The sequence below is a fragment of the Asparagus officinalis genome, chromosome 3 (genome assembly GCF_001876935.1).
Source record: "Asparagus officinalis chromosome 3, Aspof.V1, whole genome shotgun sequence".
Taxonomy (NCBI): Eukaryota; Viridiplantae; Streptophyta; class Magnoliopsida; order Asparagales; family Asparagaceae; genus Asparagus; species Asparagus officinalis.
The window spans coordinates 25,605,911-25,618,637 of NC_033796.1; the positions used below are offsets into that span (position 1 = coordinate 25,605,911).

General features: G+C 39.6%; 2 protein-coding genes across 2 annotated transcripts; both read right to left on the bottom strand.

Moving 5' to 3' along the window:
• Window positions 541-1,334, bottom strand: LOC109834816 (myb-related protein Myb4-like; the record flags this gene model as incomplete). The annotated part of the gene is given in 2 exon segments (XM_020402831.1): window positions 541-1,109; window positions 1,112-1,334. Coding segments are annotated over 2 exon segments (792 nt in total), but the record flags the coding sequence as incomplete, so codon positions are not given.
• On the bottom strand, window positions 8,947-12,723 carry LOC109834817 (ankyrin repeat domain-containing protein 13C-like; the record flags this gene model as incomplete). The annotated part of the gene is made up of 2 exons (XM_020402833.1): window positions 8,947-9,442; window positions 11,767-12,723. Coding segments are annotated over 2 exons (1,317 nt in total), but the record flags the coding sequence as incomplete, so codon positions are not given.

Here is a 12,727-nt window from a genome sequence, read left to right on the forward strand (position 1 = left end):
TAGAATCAACAGTGAAAAAAATAATATCATTAAGAGGAAGTATTTATATGAAAACGGAAAATATCACGGCAGTAACAAAATCATAACAGACACAATCAGAAACATGGGGGCTAGTATCAAAAAAAAAAAAACCCAGCTATTTTTTAATGAAATCTAAATATATAACCACTTGGAAAACGGATTAAAACAAGGAAAACTCAAAAATCAACCTCGAGATCAAAAAGAGAACTAAATTCATTAAAAGAACAGATTAATGAGTAAACAGAGAGATTGAAGCTTTAAGGAAACACCGATAAATTCATCATTGCAAATATCCAATAATCCAATTACCAAATGAAATCCGAAAAAAAAAACCCCAACCTCATGAAATCGACAAACAAGCCAAACATTGCCAAATTAAATCGAACGGAGAGATCAAACATCAAAGAGAGAGAGACTCACCATTATCTTCAAACCTAGGGAACGATTCCCCAAACAGATCCTTGTCATCACCCAACGTGCCGCCGATCCCACTTCCCCGCGCCAAAATCCTTTCACTGCCTACGATTGGCTCAAAGCCACCACCATCTCCCTCCGCGCCGAACCCTCGCTCACCCCCGTCTCCTCCAGCCATCGCATCCAACAGCCTGCACCCGTTCTCAGGGCCGCGAGGGCCGGCATTAAACAATTGGTATGAAGGGAGCTCGCGTCTTCACCGTCGCGGCGAATAATCGGCGTCATCAGCGACGATCTCGGCGTCTCGTTATAACTCCCGCCGCCGCTCCCGTCGTAACCATACTCATGAAACATGTTACCCGTACGCCGTCGTCCGGCGGCGTCGAAACCCACACCCCCTTCATTCTTTGATCTCCCGGCGCAGAATAGCAAAGGCATCGCCGCCGGCGACGTGGAAGAGGGCAAGTTCAAGGGCGACGGTCTGGTCCTCGCTGCTGCTTGCTGCCGGATCTCGTTAGGGTACAACGGGAGCCCAGCCTCTGCCGCCTCTTGACCCTCGTGTTCCAGCAAGTTTTTAATCTCGTTATCAGTCCGGCCGGGCAACTCGCGGCCCATCCGAGCCCATTTATTTCCCAGCTGAGCATGCAGCTGGAGAATAAGCATCTCTTCCTCAGCGTGAACGATCCCTTCTTGAGATTGGCCGCGAGGTGGTTGGCCCACCGAAGCCTGCAGCTCTTGCCGCAGCGGGCCAGCGCGCAGTTCTTCTGACCGCGTTCGCAGTTCCCCTCTCCGTGTTGTGGACGTAGCCCATAAGGATCGCGTCCTCGGCAGCGGTCCACGGACCCTTCTTTGAGACCGTGTGGTCCCCGCCGACGTCGCAGCGTTCCGGTCGCTGGAGGTTAATGAGGAACAGCTGCCGCCTCCTCATCATCTCTGGGCCGGTTCATGCGAGGTGCCGGCAATAAGCGCGGTTTTTGTGGGCGCGTTCTTGCGAATTGGAGGATCGAATCAATATAAAGCTGTTGATGTTGAGGGCAATGGAGTGAGGAGGAGGAGGAGGAGGGGGAGGAGGAGGTTGGTGGGGCCAATCTTGGTTTGGGCCCACAAAGGGGAGAAAGAAGCGTATTCTAGCGTTTTACAATACCTGAGGTTTCGTATAGTTGAGATTTTTCTTTTTTTTTTCTTTTTTTTTTGGGGGGGGGCCCTCGAGGGATCGATCTGAACCGTTGGGTTGAGTAAGATGAGTGATGAATGGTCTGGAGTTTTCCGATTCAAAAATGATCCGGGTTGTGCTCTCAATGCATGTTACGTGCTGTTTCTTCCCCTTTTTACTTGTTGATGGGCTTTTGCCCTGTGCCTCGCGAACCCAAACGAGGCTCGAGCTTTGTCACGAGTAGCTGTGTTTATTACAAGAGAAATTCCCAAATGACCCAAAATATGAAATCAATGGAGGGGATAAGTGATGTGTCCCCCTCCTATTAGATAATGAGTTGGTCATCATTAATGATGGCCAACTCATTATCTAATAGGAGGGGGACACATCACTTATCCCCTCCATTGGTTCTATATTTTGGGTCCTTGCAGCAAAGCTCTTATTCCAATAGTATGTGAAAATTAAAAAAAAAAATAACCGCGTCCAGCTATCGTCCTACATGCAGTCAAATAAGATACCGAGGAATTTTACTTCCTCTTTTTCAAATCTCAATCCGCGTGTGAATGGTTCACGGATTTCCTTTTGAGACAAGATAATATTTTAATTCTGATTTGATCTGCATAGTTAACATTTTCTTTTAAATTTGATTATTTAAATACTTTCTGAAATTGATATAAATTACTTTTTCTTTACTGTTCATTCAAAAATCTTTATTAAGCGCATTTTCAGTTAAATGTGTTTATTGAATAGTACTCAAGCTAGTATTTGACAATTAAAGAATCTAATATGCAAAAAATTTGTTTTATATTTAGTTGAAAATAACGGTTAAAAATCCATTATTTTATGATCCATCAAAATTTAGAGATCTCCGTACGTATATACTCTCTGAATGCTGGCATTTTGGTTATTTACTCCTAAAAATACTACATTATATGCGTACTCTTTTCTTAATTAAACAAAACTAAGTTTGTATTTATGTTCGTACTAGCTCAAGTTGGCTCGTCAAAATTAGTCTAACTATAACTAACACTAACTGAGAGCGCTAAATCAAAATCGAATTCTCTTTATGAAAGACATTTATTTAATTATGTGTTTTAGTATCATATTGTACATTAAGCTAGTACAAAGTTGCATAACAATTAGGCTGATGTTAAAATTTTAATTTCTTTGGTAATAATTAATTTTGAACGGTGATGCGCTGAAATAGCTCCGGGTTGTCCTCTCAATGCCTGGTACACGGCCCCTCCGTTTGCTGCTCGACTTTGCCTTTCGTATCTCAAGTACTTCAGCAAGCTCATCTCTCTCTTAACGCGTAAAGGCCAAATATTAACATATTGTGAGCAAATAAGATTTTTTTTAATACTATTAGCTAAATGAGGATGAGAAATTCATTATCATTGGAGCTTATTTTAAGTTTTTTTTTTTTGTATAAATAACTTATAGAAACAACTTATCTAAGTTGTTGGATATAATCGTTTGATACTTACATATCTGATTTTAAAAACAGCTAAGTTGTTTGGTAAAATCATGCTTAAAGATCACGATAAGTAAAAATGGTCAAAATAGAAATAACTTTAGCTATCAAAATAGGCAAGATAATTAAAAGGCGGATAAGTTAATATTGTAAAAAGCTAAATGTTATATATGATATAAAAATTTAAAAAGCAGAAGCAACTTTAAAAAACATTCTCGTGTTGTTTCTAAAATCCTTAAAATCATAATCAATTTCAATCAGCATTATACCAAACACTATTATTAACCGCTTCTTAAGAGATAAGTAGTAGTAGTCTGCAAAAGCAATACTACACTGACCCTTACACTGATTTTGCTCCCCTAAATCAATTTAAGTTACCAAACAAGCCCTATATGTGTTTGCGCGTGTTCTTAGTGAATATTATGATTTATTAAGTATAGTATTTATTAGAGAACTTATGCATTAGAAGATGACACGTAAATGCAGCTGTCATGCTGGTGGTTCATATCAACTTTAACTTATAACTACCATATTCCACTTAAGCTACTCTCATATTATAAGAGAGAGAAATGATGGGCTCCAATCTTTTTTATTTTTATTTTTAAAATTGATTCATCAAGCGAGAATAGTTTAGAAAAGTACACGGTGTAGTAATTGTTATTCTATGCGATAAATATGCATGTTAAATAAAATGTTGACGAGAAGTAACCCTTTAATGTAGCAAATATGAATTATTTAAATATGACACTTAGCTAAATAGTCCTGATTTAACAAACGTACAACTAAAAATTGTCGAGACTGATCGAACGCTGCTGGATCCTCAAAGTCATATTAAAGCACTGACTAGGTTCTATTAATATCGAAAGAAAAGAGACCCCAATTGACCTAGTGGTTAGGGCTTGGGGGTCTTGACTTAAAAGACCAAGGGTTATTGATATGTGTTTATGACATTGCCTATTTCTAACTTTTAATTATTAAATATTAATTTCATGGAATTCCTAATGTGATGAGAAAACTAACGATTTGAGAACTTGTAAATTATGGTAGCTTTACAACGAAAGAGAAGTTAATCTTTTGTCTAAAAATCCAATGTAAGCAATTTGTGACAAAACTAACAATATAACAGACATGGAGGCAATAACTAATGATTTTTTTTAGAGAAATCGAATTGCGGAAAGTCCAAACTGGTTCAAGCAAAAAGTTTCATTTTCAGCCATATCTTTTGATTCCCTCTATAGAATTCTTATTAAAATATGCTTTTGAAAAGCTCGAAAAATGATTCGTCTACAACACAATGTGTTTTCTAGTTTAAACTGTGCTCCAAAGAGTTTTATAGTCTCTTTTAGTTTCTAATTTTTATATGCTAGCTCTATATTTTGAAAAGCCTTTTTTTTAGGTAGGCTCTCTCATCTAGAAGTCTTTTTATTTTAGAAAAGGCTACTTTTGCATTAGGATCCTCTCCTACATAAAAAATCAAAATCACCCACTAAATAATCTATGAGTATGACGATTAAGTTGTGGTCTCTTCCCTACTTTTTTGCTGGTAGAGAGGATCCGAATCCATCAATGACAGCATAAAGAAAGGAGAAGTAAAAATAAAGCGCAACCGTACATATAACAAAACAAAAAGAAATCAAAGAACAATCCCAATTATAAACTCTAGCTAATTCATTAAGGAAAATGATTTAATGACCCAAAATATAGGACCAATGGAGGGGACAGGTGAGGTGTCCCCTCCTTATTGCATAATGAGTTGATCATGCCAACTCATGTCAACTCATTATGCAATAGGAAGGGGACACCTCACATGTCCCCTCCCTTGGTCATATATTTTGGGTCCCCGTAGCAGCACTCATTCATTAATAAAAAAAACGAAGACGTATGTCATACGACAAACAAAATTAATAATATCAAACTTTGTTCCAAGGCATGAAACTATAAACCTAACCAAAGCAGTTAATCTTTAGTCCCAACCTGTAAACTTTGGTCCCTTCAAATTATCACTTCACCACGAATCAGACAAACCTCGTCGACGATCGCCCACGGCCTCCAACGAGTCCATACCAAAACCTAAACTTCTTAACAAACAAACCCGAAACGAACAAAACCGGAGGAACCACCAAAAAAGAAAGCCCCAGTTTTTCCAACCACGACGCGAAGCAGACCGCAAACTGAGGCATCCCAGCGTAAAATCCAGCCACGCTTCCCATAAACAAACTGCGCAGCCGCGTTGCTAGTACCTCCGCAATAGAACTCGGAACTAGAATCCCCAGCCCAAGCAACGCCCACACTTTTAGCCCACGCTCATGTAAGGCCCACTTGGCCCGTCTTCGGCCTTCAATCACGCCTAAGTCTGTTATGTACTCGTCTGCCTGATACAGCTTCTTTCTTCTCCTCTTGTCGAGAAAGAGTTTTCGGATTATTTCGAGGATGAGGTTGAAGGTGAGAAAAGTAAGGCAAATTTTTGAAAAACTGAGTACGAGAGTACTAGCCATTGCCATTGATGTGATCAAGGTGAAAACGAGTTGACAGACGGAAGAAGGTGAAGATCTCTTTTGGATTTTTTTTTTTTTTTTGGGGTTAAGATATGGGGTATTTATGATGTGAAATCGAATTCCTATACGGAGCAGGACAAGGGTACAAGAGTTAGAATAGATTTCCTATTGATTAAGGAGAGCGTGATTACGTAAAGAGGTGCTCGGCTAGGATTTAATTCGTTGCTACTATTGAACTTGGATTGAGAGACTGTGTTAGAATATAAAAATATAATCTTTATCACAACTTTCGAAGTTCTGATATAATCATTAAGCACTTTAATTTGATATTAGAACAATTCAGATTCAAATCTCATCGGTCACTACAAAAGAGACTTTATGGGATTTTGTCTAGCTCTACCGCATTTTAGATAGCAGCTAGGCCCAATCAAATTTGATTTTGAACCGGAGTCAAAATCATGAGCAGATAGGACATTTGATTCTTTAAATTGTTCCTCCTGCCACAATTTCCGTGCTCTTCAAAGACTTATGAGTGCAATTTCAAGCCCTAAACTTGGTCTGCCGTCAATACAATTTCTCCAATTTTTTGCGAAATTTACCTACAAGTTCTAGTGTCATTTTTGGAGGGTGTAAGTTGTATTTCATGTCCTCCGGCCCTTTATTTTTTTTACTGAACGTTTTTCCGAAAGTTGTGTTAATATTGTGGAGAAAAGATCCCTCCATTTGACGTTAAGTCCCAGATCTAAGGGTGTGTTTGATAAACCTATAAATTTTTGTCCTAGTTTTAGGTGTTATTTGGTTTGACAAAAAACTAGGTCAATGTTAGCCCAATTTTTATAAGCCAAAAAAAATCCCTTAAACTTGTTTAAATCAGTTCAGAATGAAACTAGGCCATGATTAATCTTGGCTCAGTTTTTATCATTTTGCCAAATGCACACTAACTAAACTCGTTATCTTTTGGTGTTCGATCCATTGTGGTCAATACTATTTTATTTATTCTACATTTATGATATCATACTATCACATCGTCTTGGGGCTAGGTCTCACGCTTTGGTTCCCAAACAATTTATTAATGTTTCTTAGTGACACACAGTTTGCTTTAAACGCGCCATTTATTTCCCAGAAAGCGACCGAAAAATGAATCAGGTAAAAATCATTGGCTTAATTCAATTACTGAAACATATTAGGGTAATAAAAACTGCTGACCCTATTAAGGTGACCAGCTATCATAATTAGTAGGAATGACCATTGATATTTACTGCAGTCAATTTTCAAAGAGGAGATAAGTCGGATAAACATTATGAAACGGGTAGTTCTTACCAAGAAGGATGCAAGGCAAAACTGCCCAACAGAAAATTACGTCTTGACAAAAACATAACCAAAATATGAAGCAACAAAGTACAAAGAATGGAGTCTTGAAGACAATTTCTGCATCAAGAACTTGAAAGAAAGCTGTTTACAAAACCGTTGATGCCGCATCCGAATTAGTAAATTGCACCAATCAATAATTCATGTCAAAGGTAGCTAACGCAACCATGGTTGTTCAAATATACCGGCATCGATCGTGTGGTAATTGCTAGGGCCATAAGAAGAGCGAACATAAGGAAAGGAACGAACAATATCATGCAGGTTGGCCGCCAATCTCGCGCGAGGCAATCTCGCCACCCTCGTTCGAGTCCGTTCAAACTCATCATTCTCCCCCCCAAAAAAACAAGTCCCCGTCGACCCAAAACACCACCTGAACTCTCCAACTCTCAAACCTCATCGGTTACGGCATCGACCTCAAGCTTCTGACATCCAAGAACCAAAAAGGAGTCCGTTCATCTCCAGGCCCCAACAACAAATAAAGCTCTACTTTACCCTCACTCAGGAGGACGAGGCCGACGTTGCCCCCCACTCTTCCCACCTGCAACATCCTCGGCCTAGTTGGTATCGGTAACCACAGCTCTGTTACACAGTTAGTCTCAACGTTGTACCTAACAAAGATCGGCTCAGTGGTGCTTCTTGTAGCCAACCAGTAGGCTATTGAGCCACAAGAAACTCTAATGTGAAGACCAATCCTGATGCTGCGATCCTCGTCAAGGGTTGAAGGGAAGGCCCATTGACGTGTAGGCGAGGAGAACACATCGAAGCGGTAGGGATAAGTACCAATCTTGACGGGACAGATGATATGGTAGGCATGGGTGACATTGTTGAAGGCGAGGATTGCAGGATCTTGAGGTTGATGTGGTTGAGCGGGGATTTGGCGGGAAATGCCGCAGTATTCTTGCTTAACGAAGGGGTTGATAATGTAGTATTTCGAGATGGGATTGCGAAAGAGGAGGAGTCCGTGGGCGGAAGAACAGATGCAGGCTAAGCCACACTCACCGAGACCCAAGCAGGGGATGGAGGAAAGGTACGAAACCGCAGACGCAAGAAACCCTGATGTGGCACAGGTAGAAGAAGTCAACGTGCTTGGTTCTGCTGGTTTTGTATTGGAGGTAGGAGAAGAAGCCAGCGGTTGAACGAACGTGCTCATAAATGTAGCCATTCTTAGGGATCGTCAGGTGATCTCAACAGAGTTTGAGGTTCGAAGTGATCCAAGAAGAGAATATGGGATCCAATGGGATGTTGCAGAAGCAGCGGTGAGAAGAGGAGGTGATGGCTAAGAAGAAGGCTGAAAGAGTGGTGGATGCAGGAGTAATAGAAGATGTCATTGAAGTTGTGACAATGAGGCCGTTCATGGAATGGAAGCAATAATCATTGGCCGCCATTGATGCCTCTCCTGTAGTTTTCTTTTCTTGCAGTTGAGGGAAGGGGGAGAGGAGGGATCGATTTTCTTTTGAATTGAAAGCTAAGAGGGAACCGAACTGGATTTATGGAGGAGGCTGCAGATAGAATGATTAGAGATAATATTGGATTCGGATCGATTTAAATCAAACCTTGATTAGTTGTTTGTAAGATTTGTCAAAAGGTGCACAATATTGTCTGCACAATAAAATTTGTTCCTATGACTTTCTCCTTACTTCTTATATGATTTTATTGTATAGAGTAGATTTTTTTTTTCCACCGCAAAGGAAAGGTTTATTCTAGAAAACCTCATTCTAAGGGGTTCCTGAACTAACCGTTACTGCAAGGACTTGTACTAGGAAATACCATATTTTAGACTGTAGATCCTACACAATTGATTTTCAGCAGTTAATTTCCCCGAATACATAATGAATTTGAAAGGGGGGAAAAGGGAAAACAAAGAAATGAACAGGTGAGGTTGGCTTTCAAGAAACGATGAGCGAGAAGATCCAGAACAACAAATCAACACTTGTTGTATATTACAATCATAAATCTTCCCACTTTAATCAGGTTAGATTTCAGGAAATCATTCTGACTATGATAATCTATAAGAAGAAGTAGGAGCTCAGAATAACAAGCTATAGGTGTTACTTCTATCAAAGATGATATAATAGTAATACGAATCTCGCTACTATTGAAGGAATTCTTCAATCAGCATTATCAATGAGAATACCAAACTAATTAACTAAATTACACTCACCCATTCTGTTTCTGTTTTTCCTTTCTCGACTTGGATTTCTTCGTCCTCTGACTCTTATCCTTGATACTGATCCAAGCGTAATCTCCTGGAATAGAGAATGGGTCTACATGGTTGATCACCTGAGAAGGGCTTATGGATTTTGACCGGGAAATTGAGGATTTTGTCGGATTGCTTCCCCACTTAAGCCAGGAGTTTTTATTGGCTCCATTCTCTGCTTTTCTATGGTCTTCTTCTTCAGGGATAGATAAATGTCTTGGGCTTGAAAGAGGAGTGAAGAACTGTTCTGCCGGTTGGAGATCAATGAACTTAGTAAAAGTTACCACAACTCTAACAGTAGGTACAATGGGAATAGAAAGCTGTAGCAACCAAAAAAGTATGTAAGAACTTCAACAAGTTAGATAGCTACAGAAAGTGTGAATATATTAATTGAAAGACACACGCAAAGCTTTATATAAACTATATTGCTAACGCCTGAATATATTTATTTGGTTTCTGTCCTGCCCAGAATTTGAAGAATCCAACAGTCAATATATTTGTTATGAATCAAGGTATATTAACTCAAGTTGGTTTACGTGAAGCTAATACTCAAAAAGAAACATCGGCATTGGTTCAATAAGCATAATAACCTCCTGAAATTGTTCTGCAACTTTGCTTTAAACAGGGAAAATAATCAAGGCACATTGAATTGTACGTCTAAAATTGATTCCCTCTGACGATAGTGTAGAACTCCGACAGGAAATTAAATTTTTTGCACCTTGCTGATCAAACTTGAATATGCATACAACAGTCCTAAAACGTACTACAGACTTTTTGGTATTCATATATCCAACCATAAAACTTTTAGAAAAGGATTTGCACATTGAACCATATTTAAATTTCCTTTGGCAGACATGTCTTGATGTCTACATTGCAAGTAGTCCACTATGCAGAAGGAGCACTTTTCCAGGGAATTAATGAACTAGATAAAATAAAAGGAAAAGACCAGCAACTTAGTCCCATATCCAGCATGGGTCAATATAAAAGAAAATATTGAGTCCTAGTAATTCTCAGCAAAGCATTTGGAATGATTAGCACGTAATAGCCGAAAATAAGATATCAGAAACAACTTTCTGAAACCTGATGACACAGGTGCAAGTGTGCAACTTTGTAGGCGGCACATTCAGTCAGAACTCGGAAGTTATAGTTCACATCTGGTTTATCAGTTTCATACAGCTTTTAACGATGAAGAGGGATAAAAGAGAGAAGGGGAAGGAGTATAAGTATAGAAACTATTCACGTAAGGATCTAGAATTCTATTTTGTACCTCAATTTCCAATAGGTCTCCATTGTATATCCATTTTTGAAACTTTTATTTTAACTGTTTCAATAATAAAATTGTTTACATGGAAATAGTGACACATAATTGAAGTGGTTAATAGATAAGAAGCAGTCTGCCTTGATCGTCAATCAAGATTGACCAAGAAACATCAGTCAGATGTTAAATGTAGAAAATACACCAGGTTAAATGTAATGTGTTAAACCATAAACTTAAGGACCCGTTTCTGTCATCCTCCTCTCTGTCTGTATGTATGAATGTAACTGGGTTATGTATGAAAGCACATGTTCATGTTGAGTACAAGTTAAACTTAATATCCAGTGAGCTTTAATAAAGATTTGGAGTCAGAACAAGGAACAATAGAAGTATGAGATTAGAAGAAAATATTTTGAGTATTTTGGGCAAAGGAAAAATGATGAATAACAAGGGTTAACCAAAATTCATATCAGAAGTGGTCCAGAGTTAGGGCACAATTATTTTGTATGGAAGTTGCAGTGAAAGGAATTTAAATATGTTTATTCTCTCCTTATTGCAAGAAAATCTTTGCATGCCCATTTGACTTGAAATAGTTTCTGAATCAGTAATTGCCAGTGCCACCAACTATTCTCAAAATCTGTGATAGACCCACATATATCAAATATGGGATAAGTTCTGTCATGTGGTATCACTGCCACGCCCTACTCCATAAGAAAAGTGACTTGCACAGAACGAACAGAACGAACAGAGGTAGAAAAGCATGGCAAAGGAATTTTAGGCAACATATCTTAGATAGGCGAAATCAAGAGGTTCAGAGGGATTTTATAAAATTTTATTGCCAATTGTGCACATGAAGATCTAGATTGTGCACAAAGAGTAAATTGGAAAATTCAGAGAACCAAAAGTTGTGGAAGTTTGACGAGACTCTGACACCATCTGTGGTTTTAGCATTTACTTTGCCCTCGTTAATTTATTTTCTATATAAAAAAAGAAAAGGTTTGTATCCAAACAATATTTTAAATGACAATTTTCAAACGCTATGGCATTGCCCATTTCTTCCTTCCATTCCTCATTATTTTTCCCACATGTCCACGATTATCCACTTGCAAAACAGCTAGTTAGTAGGAAATCTACTTCCCACCAAAAGAACATTCTAACTTCACTACCTATTCTCAGATAAATACCTGTTCAACTTGCATTTTCCTACAATAAAACTTGCAAATGGGCAAATCCCCACGTCATTCCCATCCCTATCAATTCATGTAAGCTATCAACAAGGCAATTCAACTCACTTCACACCATTTTCTGTCAAATATCACACGGAAAACAGACATGTCCTAGAATACCCGTGTAACGAAAAAAGTTACTTAATTCAGTTTAAACTTTTACCTTCACCGGAAAAGTGCCCGGTGGGAACTTTGAAGTGAGCAACTCCCTTAGCCTCCTCACTGCCTTCACCTTATTTGAAAGTATATCAAACATCGGCAAAAGCTCCTCCGTCTTCAATGGAAAATCCTCTGTCAACCAAACGGTTGGTCTCAAGTTCTTCACCATCTCCTTCTCCTTCCTCTTTACCCCTACACTCTCCAACCTCCTCTCCTCTCTCCTCATCGGCGTAATGGGCCCCACATCCAAACTCCTCCTCCTAACTACATTTTCAAACCCCACCTCCTCTCTTCCTCTTTCATAGCAACTATGCCTCGCTGGCAAGCTCGGTATCTCAGCCACAATGTACCCTTCTTCTGCATCTTCATCCAATTCCAACTCGACGAGATTCTCCTCTTCCATTTCCGCAGCCTTCAACGTCTTAAAACTGAACACAACATTGTGCATTTCATAAACCCTAGCCTTCCAATCTCCCACCATTTCCACCCTCTCCTTCCTCCTCCAATTCATCACCTTCACCAATTCGGCTTCTGTAATATCCAACCCTGGCCTATAAGCGCTAGCATCCTCGATCAACTCTCTCTCATCCATTTCATCCTCATCCAAGCAATCTAGCCCCTCGAAAGCATCTCTAATCTCCCTCTTCCCTCTATTCAGTACCAACAAAGACTTCGAATTCGAACAAAATATAAAACTCTGATCGGCACGGCGAACTCGCAGTCCATCAAAACCAGCGAGAGTCGTATCAGCACGAAGGTCACCGCCGCGCTTCCAAATACGGTAAGTGTCACTAGGAGCAGCGCGGGAGAGGAAAGGGATAATCGAGCTCTCAAAATGGAAAGAGAGCTCGAGATAGAAATCAGGAATCCGGGCTAGGGCAACGAGCAGGGAGGGCAACCGGCGTCGGAACTTCGAGAACGCCGAGAGGCGATGGTGGCGGAGGAGGAGGAGGGATAGCCGGCGA